The 21,837-nt window shown below is 45.8% G+C and overlaps 1 protein-coding gene across 1 annotated transcript in view; it reads right to left on the reverse strand.

Moving 5' to 3' along the window:
* Positions 1-3,172: 3,172 nt before the first annotated feature.
* Lonrf2 (LON peptidase N-terminal domain and ring finger 2) overlaps positions 3,173-21,837 on the reverse strand; it is a 29,328-nt gene continuing 10,663 nt past the window's right edge. Inside the window, exons 3-12 of the mRNA XM_051204517.1 lie at positions 18,885-19,007; positions 17,808-17,960; positions 17,121-17,322; positions 16,663-16,756; positions 15,875-15,989; positions 14,254-14,375; positions 13,418-13,576; positions 10,619-10,781; positions 7,382-7,531; positions 3,173-3,702 (exon numbers count right to left, since the gene is read on the reverse strand). Of these exons, the coding sequence (XP_051060474.1) occupies positions 3,508-3,702; positions 7,382-7,531; positions 10,619-10,781; positions 13,418-13,576; positions 14,254-14,375; positions 15,875-15,989; positions 16,663-16,756; positions 17,121-17,322; positions 17,808-17,960; positions 18,885-19,007 (1,476 nt within the window). The 3' untranslated portion in view covers positions 3,173-3,507. The remainder of the gene's footprint in view (positions 3,703-7,381; positions 7,532-10,618; positions 10,782-13,417; positions 13,577-14,253; positions 14,376-15,874; positions 15,990-16,662; positions 16,757-17,120; positions 17,323-17,807; positions 17,961-18,884; positions 19,008-21,837) is intronic.

Genomic DNA, 21,837 nt, shown 5'->3' on the forward strand with positions numbered 1-21,837 from the left:
AAACACCAGGCAAAGTGTATGCTGCTCCAAGCCGGTTCCTACAACAGAGGACAGAACTCTAGATACTAAGGTGGCCCAGACCAAAGAGCTTGCCCGAGTTTGTCATAGGGATAACAACAAATTGGGAGGCTTTTTACCCAGCCACATAGTGAAGACACGAGCTTTGGAGCTGTCTGCAATTCTGGCTGTAATCCTGGAAACAGGGTTTTGCACATCTAGTGGGGGCCTCTTCTGCTGCCCAACGCTACTGCAGATCATCATTGTTAAAACTGAAGCCCACGGGGGCTGGAGAGATGGCTCAGTGGTCAAGAGCACTGGCTGTTCTTCCAGAGGAGCTGGGTTCAATTCCCAGCACTCACATGGTAGCTCACACCTGTCTGTAAACTCCAGTTCCAGGGAACCTGATGCCATCACTCCAATGCACATAAAATCAAGTTAAATAAATCATACAAAACAAACTGAAACGCATTTAACAGACCCCGAGCATCACCTCTGCCCCTAGCTTGACGGGAGTGCTTTCACACATGGCTCTAGGCAATGGGCCTCTCATATGTAGAGAACCTGGAACAATAAAGTTTTCTCTTAATGGCATTCATCATTCCCTCATTTATAAATTAAGACCCAAGTACCATTCAGAGAGAATGTCCCTACCGTGGCTGAGGGCAATGGTGGCACTTTAACTTTTGCACCACTGAAATATTCTGACAGGCAGAGCCCCGTGAAACCCCTCAGTGAGCCCCTGTCTACCACTGTGCAGCGTGCGGAGGAACAGAGTGTGTGCAGGGCGATCCTAATACATCCCCCTTTTATTGAAAATCCGAAACAGTTGTTCTTTGTGCCACTGTGGCTTGGGCTTTAACGCCAGAATCCCGGGGATGAGAACACTCGAGAGAGGCAGACAGAATCAGGCCGAACACCTTCACAGCTCCAAGTCCTGGAACTCAATCAGTTCTAACATTTAGCAACCCAGAGGCAAGAGCAAAACCTTCCAAACACTAAATCAGCAAGACACACGGGACCACGCTCCAATCACAGTAGCTGGACACTTCCAGATGGAAACAGTAACAATACAACTTCCTACATTTTTCCAAAAAAGGAAAGAGAGTACATCGAAACCTACTAGTTTTCAGGAGTGAATCCTAGTAAGGGGCTTCTGCCACAGGGGCTGCAGCTTTGCCAATATGTGGTCAGATGATGTCAAAAACGCCAAAGAGAGCTGAACTGGTAATGCACGAAATTGATTAGCTTCTTTTAAGACAACACTGAAGATGGGTGTTGTAGTCTAAGACCCATGGTGAAGCTGAGTTTCAGTTACTGGGGAGAACAATAAACTATATTATTGTTGTGATCATAAGACCTTCCTAACAAAATGCTTGATGGACTAATAAACCATCAATACCTTGTATCATAACATGTACTTTTAAACTAAAACCCCATACCTTAATGAATAAAGCAGAACTTGTCACTGGGATTTGCTCAGCAGGGTCTTGTCTGTAAGGATGCTCACCTTACAGACTCAGCAGCCCACTGTCTGGACCAGCTGCTCAGGACAGCAGCAACGTGTGGGTATTCCAACCCATATTCCCAACATGCACTGGAGGTCAGGAATTATACCTATCATTATCCGTTGGAAAATTCCCAGCTGAATACACATAAAACTTTCCTTTAAGTTTTGGTAGAGTAGAGTATACATTTACACAATGGAGTATTATTCATCGGAAAAAAACAACGGAATCTTGAAATTCGCAGGCAAATGGAAGAAACCATCCTGAGTGAGGCAACCCAGTCACAAAAAGACAAACATGGTATGTACTCACTCATAAATGGATTTTAGATACAGAGCAAAGGATCACCAGCCTACAAATCACACCACAGGAAAGAGAGACATTATGTGGCCCCCAGAGAAGGAGAAAGGGACAGATCTCCAGAGCAAATTGGGAGGGGGCAGTGAGTGGAGAGGGAGTTAGGAGAAAGAGAAGGGGGGCGGAGGAGGGGGGAGGAGGACATGAGGGAACAGGAAGATTGAGTCAGGGGAAGAACAGAGGAGAGCAAGAAAAGAGATACCATAATGGAGGGAGCCATTGCAGGTTCCAAGAGAAATCTGTCACTAGGGAAATGTTTAGAGATCTCCAAGGATGACCCCAACTAACAATCTGAGCAATAGTGGAGAGGCTACCTTAAGTGCCCTTCCCTGATAATGAGATTGATGACTACCTTATATGCCATCCTAGAGCCTTCTCATCCAGTAGATGATGGAAGCAAAAGCAGACACCCACAGCTAAACACTGAGCTGAACTCCTGGAATCCAGTTGCAGAGAGGGAGGAGTGATGAGCAAAGGGGTCAAGACCAGGATGAAGAAACCCACAGAGATAGCTGGCCTGAACAAGGGGGAGCTAATGGACCCCCAGACTGATGGCTGGGAAACTAGCATTGGACTGACTCAGACTCCTTGAATGTGGGTCTCGGTTAGAAGGCCTGGGCAGTCTAAGAGGCCTCTGACAGTGGAACCAGGATGTATCCCTGGTGCACAAAAGAACTTTGGGAGCACGTTCCCCATGGAGGGATACTCTCTTAGCCTAGAGACAGGAGGGAGGCCCTAGTACCTACTCCAAATGACTTGACAGATTTTGATGACCCCTCCTGGAAGGCATCACCCTCCCTGGCGAGTGGATGCGGAATGGAGGGGGGCGGTTGAGGGGAATGGGAGGATGGAAGGGAGATGGAACTGGGATTAACATGTAAAAAATAATAATAATAATAAAAACAAGTTTGGCTGTATGTTTGACACCCCAATGCACATACAGTTTTAACTCATTTTTGATTACTCTTTTGGAGTGTTTATAAATATATAGTCTCAAAATAATCACTATTATCAGTCTTTTCTATACTCAAGATACATTTTGTATTTTTTTTTACGTTCATTTAATTACAACATGCAATTTACAACACCTGGAATTATAGCAGGACATGAAACACAAACACAGCTCTGCCCAGGAATTATGACTTCTCAGATAAGGACTGGACAGTGATTTCAATTCCTTAATTCTGCAAACAAGCAACACACAGAGCCCAAGTCCATTTTCTGGCTTGCTTGTACCCTAATAGGTCTGTTTCTCAATTACTGTCTAGCCACTGACACACATTCTCCATCTATCATGTCTGGAGACTGGTGAGGAATGTAATCACTTTCCACACCTAAGCCACATGCCAACCATGTGCGTGTCCCATGCCGGTAGTAAGCTGGGCTTGTGAAGCGTCTGCTCTGAAGAGATTTGCTCATGGGATTCCCCACTGAACCTTCCACTGGAACTTCACGTCAATCTTGAACAGTGTCAGAGTCCAGCAGGCAGACTTTTAATGTGTGAGAAAATCGGTATTCGGCAAATGTCCCATTTATCACCTTACTGACAAGCATTTTACAGAGAGCTGTGAGGAGGGTAGGCATCTGTCCCTGCCTGGAACTCATAAAACACAGGGGCTTCCAGCGACCTTAATGTAGAGGAAGATCAATTATTCCTCTCTGTGTTGTTAGCCAGCTCCTGGCGACTATTCATCTTACGTGTAATGATGACCAATATTCGCCGAATGGCAAGCAGACGCTCTTTCAAGGAGGCCATGCCGAGAATGGCCAGCTGAGCCTTGCGTTCCAAAGGCAACACCGCCAGGATCCACCAGGACCATGCAGGACCACTAGAATTGCTCTGTGAAATACATGAGGAGACAAACAGAATTAATGCCTTCAACACAGGCTGCTCCCTAATTTAGCTTTTCATTTAGCCAACAAATATGGGCATGAATGCCCCCTTCCGTTGTAGGGATAGGTTACAAAGCAGAACTCCGGTTAATATGATTTGCATTTGCAAAGGTGTAAGGGAAGACACTGTTGCTGATAGAAATTCACTCCAGAGAAACTCCATGAATTATCTGTCCAGATAACGGTGTGCAGCCATCAGAAAGCTCATAGGCATTACCTCCAGGTACCAGTGTTGTGTGCTGTTGTTTTTTATGTTTTAAGTGGGCTAGCTAAAGCACAATGTTATAAAGTAGTATAATGCTATAAAGGGAAGAAGTATTTGAACAAGTTTGAGTGCCACGGGAAAGCCAAAGAAAGCCAGCGTGGCAAGGTGTGTGTAACACACGTATGCATGCATCGTCATATGTGTTAACTATTGTGAATAAGGTATGTCACTTTTGTTGAGGTACACTTTTGTGTGTAACACACGTTAGTCTTTACTTTGAGTAATCAAATGAGCATTCCGGACTGAATTCTGAGCAAATGTTTATTCTCAACTGTTTTTCTGTTCTTCCTAGTGTTGTGATGAAGATATTTAAGCCTAAGCCTGTCTGTTTATAAGGTCTGGGTTTTCCTACATCCCCAATAAAGAGGTCCCAACAGGGAGCCATGGAGAGTGGACACTGGTGGCTTTAGCTTTGGAGTTGGATAATTTCACCGGAGGACTGGAAATAACCCATTAACCAAAGCTCAAAGGGGCACCTCAACTCACTGCCTAGATGACCCTGCCTGCCCTTCGGAGGTAACCTATAACCCAGATGCTGGAGAGACACTACGGGACCCAAACTCTCCCCTTCCCTTACCCCACAAGATGGGGAAAAATAGATAGCGTGTTTAGTGAGAAGCACCTCATGAAAAAAAAAAAAAAAAATAGAAAATAAAAATCCTCCCTTAACTAAAATCCCTGTCACCGGCAGGATAACAGTCTCTAAAGATCTCAGCATCTGGTTCTTCCTGAGGCCTGTGACACGGCCTCTGTAGGTGACCACGTTATTACAATGGGAAGATTTTCCTAGTAGACCTACATGGATCCTTCCAGGACCGTGGCTGGGGGAGATGTGTCACGGAAGGGCTGGCTTAGCAACGCCCAGGAAGGCCAGCACCTCAGAGGCGGACAATGCCGGAGCAGTCTCTCCTACAACCACCAGAGGGCGACGTGCACCTGCCGCTGCTATGCCAAGTCTGGCGAAACGTGGCAGGGCTTCGGACCCACACAACTGTAGGATAATTAATTAATATACAGGTATTGCTGCAGGCAGCCTGCGGCCACCATGTTAGTGACAATGTGTCACAGCAGTGGCAGGAAGCAAGTCCCCCCACCAATCAGAGACTACTTTGAAATGATTAGTCTAACCACTTTCCTTTCGAATCTGGGGCTCAGAACAGTGGGAAAGGGAGGTGCTACGGCCGGGTGGCCAGGACGGACTGGGAGATGACTTCGGAATTTAAGCAGGGCCTCCTAAACTTTCTCCACTTTTGACTTTTTTTTTTTTTCTCCCTCGAGACGGGGTTTCTCTGTGTAGCTCTGAGCCTGTCCTGGCACTCGCTCTGTAGACCAGGCTGACCTCGAACTCACGGAGATTCTCCTGCCTCTGCCTCCCAAGCGCTGGGATTAAAGGCTGTCCGGCCAGCCACTCAGGACATTTTTAAACTAAGATATTTTTTTTTTTATAACTCTAGGCACAGAGGTACCCTGTGTCTACTAGGATGGAAAATCATAAATACATCTATTCTTAAAAATCTTTTATATACCCATAATTGTACCAGTTAGTAAATATAAGTAAATTCAACACTAATTGGATATATGTGTTGCTTATTTTTACACACACACAAAACAAATCTTGGCTGAGTATGAAATACTGCAGGTCATAGAGCATCCCTGATATTTTTCAGAACCAGGTGGGCACCTGAATTTACACAGAATGTTGAGAGTGCCAATTTCATATAAATACAGTGTGCTTAGGGTCATTTCAGAAAATGCTGGAAGTACTGTCCTAATCCCAAGACAAAATTTATTGATTTTTTTTTTTTTTATTCAATGAAATTCAAGCTAGCAACTGTCCTAGTTATCGTCACCCATTGCACCGACCCAGCCAGGAGTCATCTGAGGGGATCTCAACTGAGGAATTACCCAAGCTGGATTGGACAGTCTCTGAACCGCTGTCTTTGATTGTTGATTGGTGTAGCTGGGCCCAGCCCACCGTGGGTGGTTCTGCCTATCCCTAAGCAGATGGCCTGGATTGTGTAAGAGATCGGCGGAGCAGGAGAGCAGAGGAGAAGCCAGTGGGCAGTATCCCTCCATGGTTCTGCTTCAGCCCCTGCTTGAGTTCCCGGCTTCCCTCGGTGACAGATTATGACCTAGACGAATAAGCCAGATAAACTCTTTCCTACAGAGCACTTCATGAAGCAACCAAAAAGAAACTAGAACAGCCAGTCAAACGACTTTCAAGTCGAGCGTTCGGATGCTCTGATCCAAAGACAGAGCAGAGACTGGCAATGGCGGGTGGAAAGCGCTGAGTCTCTGTTTCCTGCAAATGGATCCATGGCGCTCGCTGCTGCAAAGGCAGCAGATCCCCCATACAAGGGGAAAAGAAACCGCTGCAGTACACAACACACGCAAGTCCTGACCCGCGTCAGCACGGTTCAGGCAGCATCCACGGGCACTGGTGGCGAACACGGGCGGTGAGGAATGCACACCGTGTGCTCAGAACCAAGGCTGCCACGAGGCCCGCGGTGCAGCACAAGGGCACGCTGCGAGAGTACTTCAGATGCACTCTGCATGCACTTAATCCCGAATTAATTTTTGATCACCGTGCACTCAGAAACCTTTACCGGTGGCAATTTTTTTTCCCTGACCCTCACGTTTAGTTATGTGATTCCCCATAAGCAGTTGCAACCCACCATTTAAGAAACTTGTGATCAAAGCGCTCTTCTTGAGTTGGAGAAATGGCGCTGAGCTAGAGGGTGAAAGAGAGAGACGCACAAAAGAAGCAGGAGACAGACACGTGTGAGGAAAGACAAAGACAGTTCACTTCACATGCTGAAAGCTGGTTCTTCCCCCTACATACAGGATTTCTGCAGAGTGCACCCATGTACAGCTCAAAGGAACCACACACAATTCTAAGCCCGAGCGGCTCTGTCATTTAATGGTAAGGCACTGGTTCTGAGACATACCCCACAAACTGTCCCATCTGTTTCCCGAAGGGTCATCTGCAACCAGAACTACTACTGGGCAGTCAACAAGGAACTAAGGCTTCCAAGGCCATGACAACCGTGGGGTTTTCTCTTGAGGCAGTCAACACCCTGCTTGGCATGTGCAAGGCAGAGATGCAAACCCTGGTGCCGTGTGGCCAGTGGAATGGTTTTTGTTAGAGGCGATCTTTATGCAGGGCTAGAAAACATTAATTTATCCACACTGTGATACAGGCACAGGCTGCCACATGCCTTCTTTGAGCAGCTGGCTCGCTAGCTGGCTGGTGATAGTGATGGAGTACAGCACCGTGGTGTTGAATCTCCCACCAGAATGATGAGCTTATCACATTACGGCGGGAAATAGCAGCGTCAGGAGCCGAGGGAGGCAATCCTACCTGTGGTTCAGGTTCCCTGTCTGGCATCGACCCGAAATGGCTTAGGATTTGTTTCTTCATGTGATCTTGGAGAGAGGCAAACCAGGAGACAGACTGCTGGTATACTGACTCGTGGAGGGCGGCAAGTTCCTCATACTCTGCACCTTCCACCTGGCCAGAGAGGAGAGATGGGCATTTAGCAGTCCATCCTGACCTCCGCACACCCACAACCGCGGACAGCTAAGTGGACTTGTGACATTTACTCCTTCACTAATCCCACAAATGACATGTTTATCATAGAAATGTGCTTTTTAATATACCCGAGATCTACCTATTGTACCCCGACTTTTCTCGGAAGGCTCTAATGTGAGTACGTATTCAACGTGATAAATAATTTTCCATGGGTAAGATTACGTAATTGCACATCTCAAGTTATTCAGCTACTGCATTTTGAATACCCTGACATTTTGTTTTAAAAATGAAAGCGTATGGGAAGGAACCAGCGTGATGCCTAGTCAGTAACAATATGCAACACCAAGCCCAAAGACCTCAGCTTGATCCTCAGAACCCTCACGGTAGAAGGAAGGCGCAGACCCCTGAAAGTTGTGTGTGCGTGTATAAACACACACACACACACACACACACACACACACACACACACACACACGAAAATAAACACATACGAACACATTTAAACAAGTGAGTGTTTTGTTAGGTACTGTTTTTTCTGGATAGTTTCCCAGAGGCAGAATAAGGAACCAAGAGTTGGTGTTTTCCAAACTGTTTCCCTAAAACCAAGTTGCCCTCCAGGTGCTGTGCCAGAGCAGCGCAGTGGCCCACCGCGCCAGCTACCAATTAGCCCTGCTGTCATGTGCCACGCCTGCCTTCTGGCACCCCTCACTGGTCAGCCAATCATTTAGCTCCCCCTCAGCCCTGCACAGGATGGCCGGGCACAGGAGGAGCAGGGGACTAGTGTTGGGCGTATCTCAGTTTGTCGCTGGCTCTCATGAGCATGCGTCAGCCAGGATCACAGCCTTTGTGAAGCAGAATGAACCATCCAGGCATTTCCTGGACAGAAAAACTCCAGCGGCTACAAAACCCACAGAAATCGTAACAACAGAAAGAACCATCATAGGTTCGGCTTACACAGACCAACATTCACATGCAAGAGGGATTTCCTCTAAAATTACTTCATTAGCTGAAGCCGGTTTTAAAGTAAACCCGTACACCATTAAAAATGAGGTGTCATCGGCATCAATACCAAAAACGCTTCATCAGATCTGTTGTCAGCCCTGTAGAAGGAGCAGAGAACTTTCACACTGGACCAGTGTTTGTAGCCAGCCCCACGGTCCAGAGGCCGTGGAGTTGGGCTCCCTTTGATCTCTGAGGCGCTCAGGGCCATTAGCCACCAGAAGCGCCAGCTAGGAGACCAACAGAACCAGGGCTCTGTGTGTGATCCTACTTAAATGAACGTGTGTCTACGTCTCTAGTGTGACTTCTAGTGTGACGTCAGAGGGAACCTACTTTTACATCCACATTTCAGATTTCCACCAAAAATTTAAAAGAGGGATACAATAATTCAACGTATTTCATCCTAAGTATTTTTAATTTTGTTATAACATAACTTATAGACAAAAGTGCCCCCCCCCGCCCTCCACTATCACAGATTTTGTTAGGCTCAAGGAATTTTTTTTCAACTGTACAAGGCAGTGTAACCATCCGACTACCGCCCTAAACCAGATAGAGAATGCCGCTGCTACCCAGAGAGACTCCTCAACCCCTATCCCAGGACGGCATCAATCCACCCTGTGCTTCTGACCTCTGTCTACCGGCCATGCTTTTCCTGTCCCTGGGAGTGTACAAGAGACACCACTTTCGCAAGCTGTGTGTGTGGTGAATGTGCGAGGTGCATCGTTGGTCTGGCTCCCTCTCTCAGCCTGGCTGTAGGTTCACTCATGTTGTTAGAGCACCCGTTCCCTATCTTCGGATACTCATAACCCTCCACCACACGATGAACTGGAACACTCTACCCATCTGCCTGAGGAGCATCTAGCCCATGTCCACTTCTGGCCATGGATGAGACCTGTGGAGATCTCTGCATATCTTTATGAGGAGATCTCTTTGCTTATTTGTCAAAATAAGTGTACTGATATTTCTGCCGGGGGAAAATAACTCTCAAGGGGTGAGAGGTTTTTATAACAGTTTTGGGAGGCACTTAAGCACTACCATTTTATATTATACCTCTTTCTGAACCATACCTACAATCACTGCTCGTGACTCAAATGCTGGCCATCACCATAGTTTCAGTATTCCCCCCCACAAATTTTATATTTTATATGAGTGGGCGTTTTGTCCACATGCATGTCTGTGCATTTCAGGGAAGGCTGGAAGAGGCCGTCTGATTTCTTTGAAGCCACCACGTGGGTGCTGGGAATCGAACTTGGGCTCTCTGGAAGAGAAGCCAGTGCTCTTAGCCACTGAGCCATCTCTCCAGTAACTCCCACCATGTCTTAATAAATAATCTTGTGTTGAAAACCAGGCTAGCACAGTCATTTACACGTGGTCTATTGCTGCTTTTAAACCCTAAGAATAGGAGCTAGGAGTCGCAAGAGAGACCCCATGACTTGCAGGGTCTAAAGCACAATCATCCCTTCATGTCTATGGGGAATTAGCCAGGATATCTTCCACAGACTCCTAAGTCCATAAAAAATGATGTACCGTTTGCATAAAAGCCCACACAGACCCATCTCCCTTTCATTCCGAGTCATCTACAGGCTTCTTGACCTAACAGAAGCAGCGGTTACACTCTATATTCTTTTGTTCTTGAGACTGTGTCAGGCTATGTTGCCCAGGCTGGCCTCACACGCGGGCTCAATCATTCCTTCTTCCTCAGGCTAGAGAATCTAGGACCACAGATGAATGCTATGTGCAGCCCTACTCTGCTGTCTAGGGAATAACGGACAAGGCAAATGTCTACCCATGTTCTTTAGAGGCATAACTTACTTTTGTAATGGTTCCAATGTACCACCAACAATGTACAATCTACCATCATCTATGAAGAAGCCACAGGCAGACTGTCACCTTCTATGTATCTGGACGTTGTAGCAAAAGTGTGCCAGCCCCCCGGCTAGACTATCAAACATGAGAGCACATGTTCCCTAAGGGTGGTAAAGGCATTTTCTTTTAGGGGATTTCTCTACCAGCTCTAAAGTTGAAAACAACCCAAGCGCTGGATTAAGAAGGAAAAAATGACCCCACCTTCTCATCTTCCAGGTACTCGATGTCTGCTGTGTTATAACCATCTCTGTGGCGGTGGTTCAGTACCCTGAAGCGGCTGATCCCGACGGCGTCCACAACGGAGCTTCCGTCGGGAAAAGTTCGAACATCCTTTATCTCCAGCATGCAGCCATACTCTGAAATCCTGAGAGGGCCAGTGAGGAAAGAGATAATTGTGTTTGCAATTCAGACGCCCTCGTTTCCCCCCGAACTGTGGCTTTTAAAAGGAATGCAAACCCAGACTGAACAAAGGGTGTCTCTGCATCAGGCCAGCGAGATTATCATCCCCTGTGGCAACGCCTCCTCCTGCTGAATACTGCCTGTACTGGAGGTGGTGGCTTGGGTTGGCAGAGGCCTCAGACCTCGGCATCAAACGAGCTGGAGCTCTATGGGGACCCGAGAAATGGGAAGACACCGAATCTTAAAGGTGGAGCTTTAGCCCCTTGGCCAGGCCATGTTGGGGGTCCAGTAAATACAAGACTTGGTGTTGCTCAGACACTCCGCTCTGGGCCCACAGAGCAGCCCTACCCCGCCCCCATGCTGTTTCACTAACATTGTCCCAACCCAAGTCCTGAGGTAGGCAGTCTACAGGCACGCCCGAGTCTCTCTGCCTCCCATTTACACCCCCATCATCCCACCTATGAGCCCAACAGAAGCCACAGATACTCTCCAGGTGGCCATCGTCAGTGGGCACATCCTGCCATCGAACTAACACTTTCTACTACTACTTCTCTGGTCCTCCCCACTGTCTTCCCCCTGCCCGGTTCTCACGTGCCTGGCATCCCTAGCTGCGATACTTTCCCTGACCCTCTTCCCGTGTTCATTACTAAAACTCTCCTCAATGTTTCGGTGATATTCACGACGGTACACACAGCCGCACATAATATGTACCTGCTCCAGCCTCGCGGGTGGGACATGGAGGCGTATTTAAGATTAGAGTAGGATTGATAGTCAAGATCTGAATCCTAAGATGCCTGTTTCCCGAGTTCTTACAGCGAGTAACGGCACTATGCATCTCCTACACTGAAGAGGATTGTGAATTGTCAATCTTTCGCTCCATGTTACCTAAGGGAACAATCTCATTCCCGCCCGTGGTGTGCGCGCGGATGCACCCTGAAGATGTTCTGTGTTTTCCCAGCTATCGGCAAACAACCTCTGAGTATCAGCGCCCCCCAAGTCTGCCTCAGCTGCAGAGCTCACCCTATCCCGTAGCATCTTATCTCGTCTGCCAGAGGGGCAAAGCCCTATAGCCTGCAGCTCCGGGCAGATGCTGTCTCCTGCTGTTCCAGAAAGGGCCATCAGTGTGCTTTTGAATACCAGCTGGACCCAAACACACCACCACTCCTCTGGCGTCCTTCCATGCCCTGTGCTGGAGGGACGTGAGTGCCCTGTGCGCTCTCTCTCTCTCTCTCTCTCTCTCTCTCTCTCTCTCTCTCTCTCTCTCTCGGTATAAGTGGCGGAGCTTTTTGTTACCTGCCCTCACTGACTTCCGATGAGCCAAACGGTAACCTCTGAGTACTGATGTGTGTACTCAGTGTCTTACATTTAAAAAAATCTTTGCCTGCTCCTAATTGTGAAAATAATCTCTAATATTTCCTTTTTTTTTTTTTTTTAACATTTCCTGATGTATGGTTTTCACAACAGGAATCTGTTAAAAACATAAACATGAACACATAAAGAAGGGACTGCCCACTGCCCGCTACTTTGATTGGCAGCTTTTACTGGTGGTCTCTCTCTCTTCCACACAATTATATATAAATTTGGAGCTCATATTTGAGCAGATCTGTTCTGGTCTCCAAGTTCTTTTTGTAGCTCTGCTGACTATGGCTTATGATTCCGGTATTAGGGGAATGTCCTTTCTGGTCATTTGATTCCTTCAAAACTATCTGGCCTTGGTCCTTTTTCCTGTCACATTGATTCTAAAACGGGCAAAGAAAATCCTTTTGGGATTCGAACTGGGATATGAATTAATCGGATAGAAGTGGCCTCCTACGGTAGTGAGTCTTACCGTCCGTTAATGCCGTCCTCTCGGTTAGAGTCTCCTGTCTGTGCATCAGTCAAGTTTTAGGATATTCTTCGTACGCGTGCATTCTCTTTAAAAGATTATTTATCCCTGGGTATTCATGGCAAAATTGTTGAGTGGCCCTTAAAATACACTGTCCTCTTCTTCCTAGGTAAGTGGACAGACTATATACTGCTCTCTCCTTCCCAGCAGGTGTAGGCATAAGGGAGGTGGCTTTTTTTCCCTCCAGAACCCTCTAGGAGTACGCCTACCCCCAGCTGGTACTGGATAAGACATCATCATGGCCATGGCCGCTGTGAAATGCCAAAGAAGCCTCTCTTAGGAGAGGAAGGGACTCAAGTGTCCAGCGCAAGCCCCAACTTCCTGCTGCCTTGCAACGTCCTCTCTAGACAACCGAGGGAGAGCAACAAGAAATGAAACCAGGCGGCACAGTTTGCATAAAACGGAGAGTTTTGGAGCTGTGGACATTGAGAAAAGCTTCACTGATAACGTAACCGTTATTTCTAGACCACAGAGGCTGAACCAGAGCTGTCTGCAGAGAGATGGACAAGAGGAGGCTTGCAAGCAGAGGGGGGCATGGAGGTATGGAAGCATGAGCTTCCAAGAATTGGGCCAGCGACATGGAACAGGACTAGCAAACGCAGTAGCTGAACAAGAGGTAGTAATAGGAACCACTAATATCCAAGCATCATCCTTAGTTGCTCTTCAAGAAAAGGAGGAAGCCTGGAAATTGGGACCCTTGAGATGCTGTTTCTTACCCTGCATTCTCTGCAGATAAACACATGCCAAACCGCTTGGTGCCTGTTTCCATGCACCTTCTTATCATGAGGCGATAGCGGGGTTCAAAGACGTGGAGAGGGCAGGGAACTGTCGGGAAGGCCATGGCACACACAAAGATGGGCACGTCTCTGGTCAGGCTGCAGAGCAAGGGGAGATGTTAACTTAGACACTTAAGCTTTCAGAACAGAAGCGAGCAGTTGCTACCACAGCCAGAGTTGCCAACGAAACAAAACCGGAGCCTGACTCAGGCCTCATGTGTGAGGACAGCCAAGGATCCTGGCCCGAGAAAGAGCTCCACTCAGCCAGGTTGTATGCAAGCCTGTCATATGCAATGATGAGAGAGAGAGAGCATCCTGAGTTATATCACCGCACTTGTAAAAGTCATAGCTTTGAATGACACTAAAAAACACTGCGCAAAGCATGAAGTACACAGTAGACAGAGGCACTGAGTTTTAATAAAAAGTGGAGGGTTGACCAAGTCTGTATGGAAACACAACCTTGAACCAGCTGGAGGGTTGAAATCCCTGAGGGTCACAATCCTGCTTCCTGTCCTGATTTTTGTCTTCCCATTTAGAAAGTTATTCAGACACAGAAAACAAATATAAAACTTTCAAAAATATTATTTTGAAATATTCCTTATAATTACTTACAACTATATGCCCACAGATATTTTGCAACTAATTTTTTTTTTGCTATTAATTTTTTTGCTATGTAATGAAAAAAAAATTTAAGGCTCATGTTCCCTAAGATTTTTTTCTCATTATTCTGCACCAAAGGCCAACTTCTCGGGACTTCACGTGACATAATCACTTACTTTGATAGCTCCGACATTTCCTCATCGTAAGTCTTCTTCCTAGCAGACAGCTCATCCGGTAAGTATTGGAATATCAATTCTTCAGTCAGAACAGTTACATTGAAGTTTCGGGTTGCCAACAACTACAACAAGAAAAGATATACGCTAAGTGATACAAAACAGTAACTGATCCTGAACAGTGCTTAGCGCTGAGTCTAGCCTGCGGGGTCTGTTCCGTGCACCGGAGAAAGGGTTGGCTGACATTTGCTGTGTGGGTGACTAGCTCCTTGGAGACTTGAAGTCCTTGTCCTAAGGGACTCATATTTAGCAAACTACCAGGATGATTCTTTGTTCTCTCTTGAGAAACCTTACTGATTTTTCTGGTTAGCACACAGAGCGATGGGTATTATTGTAATATTTTTACCCACATACACAATGGGCCACGTTTCGTTTCTTCACACGGCCCTCATGAAACAGCAGCTCGTGTTATAAATGGTCACGGAGGTGAGCTTTTGTTCCCATGGGCATAGAGAGCCACCTTCAGGCCCCTGGATCCCGGGAACACGGGTGCATTAGAGAGTGGGGAGGTGTGCCTGTCAGCAGGAGATGATGATTATGTGGGAGAGTTCACAGAGGCGCTCCCCCAGAGAACTGCTACACAAACTCAGAATGTGTCTAAGGCATAGCACAACACGGACGATCATCCCAGGACACCTGGAAAGCTTAGGAATTCCCAACGTGACGGCAATTTAACAATGCAAGCGCATCATGCAACAACATAATAAAGGAAGTATGTTTGCACGTTTTAGAAAGGCTTTCATGGTGATGACGTATTTTAACATGTTTTGCCAAAGAATTAAGAAGTTAAAATTGCTTTAAATTTTATTTCATTTTAACAACCTCTCCTGCTATGTCAGATTTTTTTTTTAACAGTTAATTTGGCTTAGGAGCCTGTCTCAGGGGCATGTGCTACTGTGCTAGAGGAGAAAAGGGCAAAAGACCCACGCTATTTGTAGCATATTTCTGGAGGTAATTATTAAAACAAAGGTTACCAGTCTCAACTTGGGGATGTGAGAGAAGCCCTCAGCCCCTACAAGAGGCTAAAGAATCCGCCACGTGGAAAGTGAGTGGGCACAACGGGGCAGCACACCACAGCTCTGCAAAGCTATTCACGTCATCTATCTTACCCGCGCGCCCAACATCAATGGGCGCGTCTGTTCGAGATGAATGTCAGTAGAGAGTTTCCCCACACACCCTAAATTTTGCTGGATTTGGTTGCACACCAAAGGCAGTAGCAACTGATGACTGCAAAGGGCAGGAAAGAGATCTGGCAGCTCTGTGGGAGCTGTGCGTGCACCAGAATGCGTCAAAACTGTTTGGAGTGAATATACACTCCAAATATATATTCTGCGAGTTCTTGTCAACTAACTCAATTATTTATAGCTGAAAATTGCTTTAATACTTGGCCACTTCTGCACCTAACATTTCCTTATACGGTTTGGTTGATGAAGAGGCGGGGGAATGACCCGTATTAGATCAAAACAAATCTGATTTTTAACAAGAAGATGGTAGAGGAAAAGCATGAAACCGTCTACCAAAGCACCGTAAGCGGGAGGGGCTTCCCATTTCACAAACCACTCGCCTCTGAAAGCTTGTCTTTGCAGAGTGGACAGTGTGGAGCGTGGTCAAGGCAGCGTTCGAGGCATTTCAGGCAAAACGTATGTCCGCAGGGTGTAGTGACAGGTTCAAAGAGCAGCCTAGAAAGAGGATGACGAGTTTGCACCAGAATATATCCAGAACAGACTTTAAAGGGGAAAAAAAAAACTACCTGTTTGAAGGGTGCCCCATGAAGTTTCCACACAACTAATTTCTACTCCTCTTTTATATCTTCATTAAATTCTTAGAAAATGGTCGATCATTATCAAGATATATTATGCAGGCTACTTTTATGTTAATGTGGCACAGGCTAGAGTCATCTGAGAAGAGGGAACCCGATTGAAAAACGCCTCCATAAGACTGGGCCTTAGGCAAGCCTGTAGAGCATTTTCTTCATTAGGGATTCATGCAGGAGGACCCAACCCATCCCATCAAAAACAAGGCTGAGCAAGCCCTGGTCAGCAAGCCAGTAAGCAGCATCCTCCAGGGCCTCTGCATCAGCTCCTGCCTCCAGGTTCCTGCCTTGTTTTACTTCCTGTTCTGACTTCCTTCACTGATGAACTATGGATGTACTTCCTTCACTGATGAACCATGGATGTAGGTAGAAGTGTAAGCCAAGTAAAACATCCTCCCCAAACTGTCTTTGGTCATGGTGTTTTATCACAGCAACAGTAACTCACACTTGGACACACTAACAGCGCCATGTGCGTGGTTATGGAATTCAGAACCACGGACTCTTTAAAAAAGACCCGCATTTACTCCATACCAGCTCACCTCATACACAGGGCGCACTCAAAGTCAGCCGCATCAATCATGAACTCGGGCTCCTCCAGAGAGTTCGCACTCTCCCGAGGTGAGGAATCCGCGTCTGAAAAAGAGTTTTCAAATGTTGTAACTAACATCGAAACTTGTAAGAAACGTCCTGCAACAGATTTATTTCTTCTGGGTAAAATGTTTGAATATCAATGTTAACAAATGATGCTGGGAAAAAAAAATTCTTGTCCAACAATTATAAAGCAAGACTCGATCGAGCTGGAAAAATCAATTCCATCCAGGTGTTCTCTTTTCCACCATAAAACCCCTGCTAAATTAACTGCAGAAGATAAGCCTGTATACGCATTTCTTTATGGATTTTACGGTTTAAAGATCTTTTTTTTTTTTTTAATCGCTTGTGTACCAACCCTCTACCCCTTTTGATTTCAGAGAACCATGGCAGGAAGCGGCTTGCTGACCTTTCTTGGGGACTTTCTCGGGGGTGTCCCTGTCACACTCATTTTCTGTGTCACTTGGGAGCTGTCTCTTGAGAGTGCTGCTCCGCGCTGCTGGGATGACGCTTTCCAGCGCTTTTTTGTCCACTTCACAGTGCTGGCCCAGGATGAAATATAGAACCGAGGAACTGGCATTCCCGAACACATCAGACCTCTCAGGTGGATTCTATTTCAGGAGGGGGAAAAAGAACACCGATTCAAGAGCCGCAGGGTACAAGAGGAAAACAAAACAACACGCATAGCCTTCTTAGAAACGCCGGGACAGGGGCTGTGCTCTCCAGCCCAGCTGGCTTTTCTAACAGGGAACCAGATTCCCCTCACACTTTTCGTGTGGTGAAACACAGGGTAACTTCCTTCTGAGGAGAAGACCAATCTCCATATGTAGGGCATATACATCAACGTACACACTCCACATCAGATCTGTCTCTGCTTCCTTTTCTCCAAGGCAAAAATGATACGAGGTCTCCTGACGTTCTGCAGATGTTCCAGAACGCCAGGAGGTGTTTGGAGCGGCCCCAGAGTTCCCATCTGAGACGCTCCATTAGCTCCCCTGACTTTTAACTCGTTTTACATCTAGCCCGTGTGATCCATGATGTCCGAGGAACTGCCAAACTGTAAAGCTACCCAATGGCATTCACATGCAATCCACACCTCAGACCCGCCTGTGGTAGCATTACTGCCTTCTTCCAGAGGATGCTGGGGATTCGCCTGGCCATCGCCATGGGCGTCTGGTCCGCTTTGGGTGGAAGCTGTCGAATTCTGATGCTCATTTTCTGAAGCTGGAAAGAACACCTCACATATTACCTGTTTTTCAAGGAAAGAAAACACATTGTAAAGATCTTCCGGGTGGTGTGTGGAAGACTATAGCATACTTTAAAGGTTCGGAGTCAACACAAGACGAGCAGGCCCTCCAAAACAGAAAAGAGTAATTGATGTACCCCGACGGCCAACCTTTTAAAATAGAAGCATTTTGAAGCTATACACGATGTGTTTAAGAACCGTAGGCTTCAGCCCCTCTCCACCGTCTTACCAGTAGTAAACTATGGGGACGCACCCGGACGAGGGAAACTATGCAGAAAGGATGTTTCAAAGAAAGCAAGCTGTCCTGAGTACCTAACGTGGTTTCACCCAGCTGTGGAGGGGAAAACAGACTTGTGTTCTGCTCCACAGAATGAAATGTGCTCCTCGGCACAGGTTATGATGTAGACATACGACAGCCGCATAAGTTAAACCGCATGAGAATAGGAAACTCTAACAGAATAAAAAACTTCCAGCCTCTGGAAATGCCACGTAAAGACCAGGGGAGTGCTGTTGAGGCCTTTGGCTAGGGTAGATTCCTACATTAAGCACGGCATAGTACTTTCTGGACCGTCTGGTGAAGCCTGGCTGCCCATCACTGCTCAGTCTGCAGAGCTGAACTGTACATGCTACATGCCTCTGGCTGTGTCCTTCACAAGCCTAACTCTAGGATAAATGACAAACCCTAGGATCTACAGTCTCCACAGCCTTGAGCTGGTGTCCCTCCCATGTCACCACCTCATCCGACACTCTGCTGCTGCCTATCTAATGAAAAGTTACCAGATGTGGTGCACATGATTGCTGCGTTATTAATCACACTGTTGTGGCCACTTGAAGTTACATGTGTTGCTCTTACAGGCAAGGGCTCCCGGCATGGCACAGAGCCACACGTGGTACCCAAGGGAGGAAGTCATGTACAGGAACGCATACCTTCTGTGTCTCTCTCTTCGCTGAGTTACATTCAGGGTTTAAAGCAAGGCAGTAGATGAACTCCTTTAACACTTCTTTACTCCTTCCCAATCCAGAGAGAACCTGAGCTTTTATATGGTGCCCCTGGATGTGCCCAAAGACAAAGAGTGGATTTTAAAACACAGCAAGGTTATGTACATCTGGCGACAGTAAGTCCTGGAAAAACGTGGTTAGAACGGTGTGCTGTAACTTCAGATTAGGTGAGTATGTGCACACCGTAACCGTCAGGAAACAGTTCTCAAGACACGCTTTGCTGTTTAATACACACATCTACAACCAGAATGCACTTTTCACTGCAACTGAGATCTGTGCCCATGGAAGTTCTGAAGGACACACTGAGAAAGATAGAGTATCTACCAACCTAGTTTTATTGTTTATGCGATTTATGAAACTCACGTAATTTATAAAAACTCTCGAATAGCTAAGCGTGTGATATATTTATTAATTTTAAAGCACTCTTGAACAAAAGATCAAAGCTAGGCTTACACCCCAATGCATCTGAATTCAAGATATATTATAAACGATTACAAGTAAAATAGTTGTCATTTCTATGCACTAACAGTCACCATCTGTTTAAATGTTGTTCAAACGTGGGCATGTGTGAATGCCACAGTAAGTCAGAAGAAGGAAGGTGTTGGGACTAAAGAGGTGGTGCACCTTTTATTATGTTTCTCTGATATTCTCAAGTCTGTGTCAGTGAAATACTACTCAAATTCCTTAGCCATTTAGCCAGTTGTGTGGAGTATTACTGAATCGGTAAGATCACTCCATACATGTTGAGCACGACTCCTCCCTACCACACACAGTCTTACCTGTTCCTCTTTTGTGCTTAGCTTTTCATCTCAGCACCAATACCTGTTGAAGTTTGGTGAAGCCTACTCACCAAATTCTTGCTTTTGTAACGTGTACGCTCTGGTTGGCCACCGATCTTAACACGTATTTCCTTTCTTTGGTTCACCTCGGTTTTATTTACGATTTATTTTTGTTTCTGTGTGACTGAGTGTATATGCCACATGTGTGCAGGTTTCTGCTAAGGCCGGAGGAGGATATGCTGAGCTGGAATTGAACACAGCTGTGAACCAACCACCAAGGCCAAACTCAGATGCTCTTAACCACTGGACCATCTCTGCGGCCCCTCACCCTGGTTTTAATTTGTTCTTCTTGACCAGTTTCATAAGACAGAAACTAGATATGAGGCCATGGTCCTTTAACAGGAGACGATAATAATATGCATTTCTCTCTAAAAGTGGCTTTAACTACATCTAAGAAATTAAATATACAATGTACTTCATCATTAGTTTTAAATGATCACCGATTTGGGGCCTTTGACCTTTAACAGGAGATGATAATAATATAAATTTCCCTCTCAGAATGGCTTTGACTACATCTAAGAAATTAAATGTGTAATATATTTTTGATAGTCCCTTTATGATCTTTTTTTTCCTGTCCAAAGGATTGTTTAAGAAGTAAGTTGTAAATATATAGGATGTCCTAGATTTCTGTCACCCTTGTTGACTTCTATTTTTAGTTGCTTTGAGAGAACACTAATTTGAAGAGTTCAGTATTTTGAATCTTGATATTGTTTTATGAACACTGAATCTAGCATGCATTTATAAAGGTATATATTCTATAGTTAAATGCACTGTTCTACAACTGCCAATTAGAGATGAAATCTCCTTCTATGTCTCTAAAGTTTCTACTGATACTCTCTGAGATTAATATGGCCATTTAAGTTCTACAAATTTTGTGCTTTCATAATACATTTTTTTTACAGCCATTTAAACATTAAAGTGAATTTCTTGTAGATACCATATCATGGGTCTTGCTTTGCAGGCATGCTGATGATTTCACTTCCCACTTTTAATACGCTGTCCCTGTGTTGACTGGCTTCCATGATGTCTCGTGAGTTGTTAACCATCCATTTTGTTATTTCCCTGCACACCATGCTTTCTTGCTACTTTTAAGACTCCCTTAACAACTGTGTCTTAAACAGTAGATTGGTTGTGGTTTGAGTTTATTTTTGCATGGTTTCTTATTCATCCCATGCGTCTGAAATCAATCTTTCCCACTGTGGCAGTATGAATGTGATTGGCCCCCAGGTACTGTCTGGAGGCGTGGCTTTCTTGGAGTGGGTGTGGCCTAGACGGAGGAAATGTGTCACTGTGTGAGTAGGCTCTGAGGTCTCATACGCTCAAGTCATGCCCAGTGCCTCAGACCACTTCCTGTTGCCTGCGGGATATTCATGCAACTCCTCCGGCACAGTGTCTGCCTGCATGTCGCCATGTCTCACTACGATAGTGGACTAAACCTTTGAACTGTAAGCCAGCCAATTAGATGTTTTCCTTCATCACATGCTGTGTTCATGTGTCTCTTTGCAGCAACAGAAACACTAACTAATCTATTTTTTCCTCTTCTCCTCCCATGGTTCTAACTGAACATACGTTACAACACAGATCTTCCCCCCCACCCCCCACCCCACCCCCGCCCCCGTTCTTTACTTGGATTTGGTTTTTACTTCCTCTGTGACTTCCCTATGCGCCGCCTTCTCGGGACTCGTAACTGTCACTTTGGACTGAGTTTCCCTGTTGTGCTCGTTATTACTCAAAAGTTACCGAATTTTTCTTCAATTCTCTGGGTTTAAGTTCATGTAACTTTTGAGCTTATTTACGCAGGAAGGACATTTCTAACTCTGGAACTGGAAATGTACCAAAGTGCACAGTATTGTCAGCATTGGTCTGGGGTCGCGTGTAGAAAGGCCCAAACCATGAAGCTATGCTTCATGCACAACTTTTTAAACATACTGCGTTAAGCTGTATTAAAAAAAAAATTAAATGACTTTAGTAAGCTGCCTATATAAAGCACAGAGTATGTGTTTATAGTTGAGTGCCTCCTTGACCTATATCATTTATTTATT

Source organism: Phodopus roborovskii, unplaced genomic scaffold, assembly GCF_943737965.1.
Source record: "Phodopus roborovskii unplaced genomic scaffold, PHOROB, whole genome shotgun sequence".
In the NCBI taxonomy this organism is placed as follows: domain Eukaryota; kingdom Metazoa; phylum Chordata; class Mammalia; order Rodentia; family Cricetidae; genus Phodopus; species Phodopus roborovskii.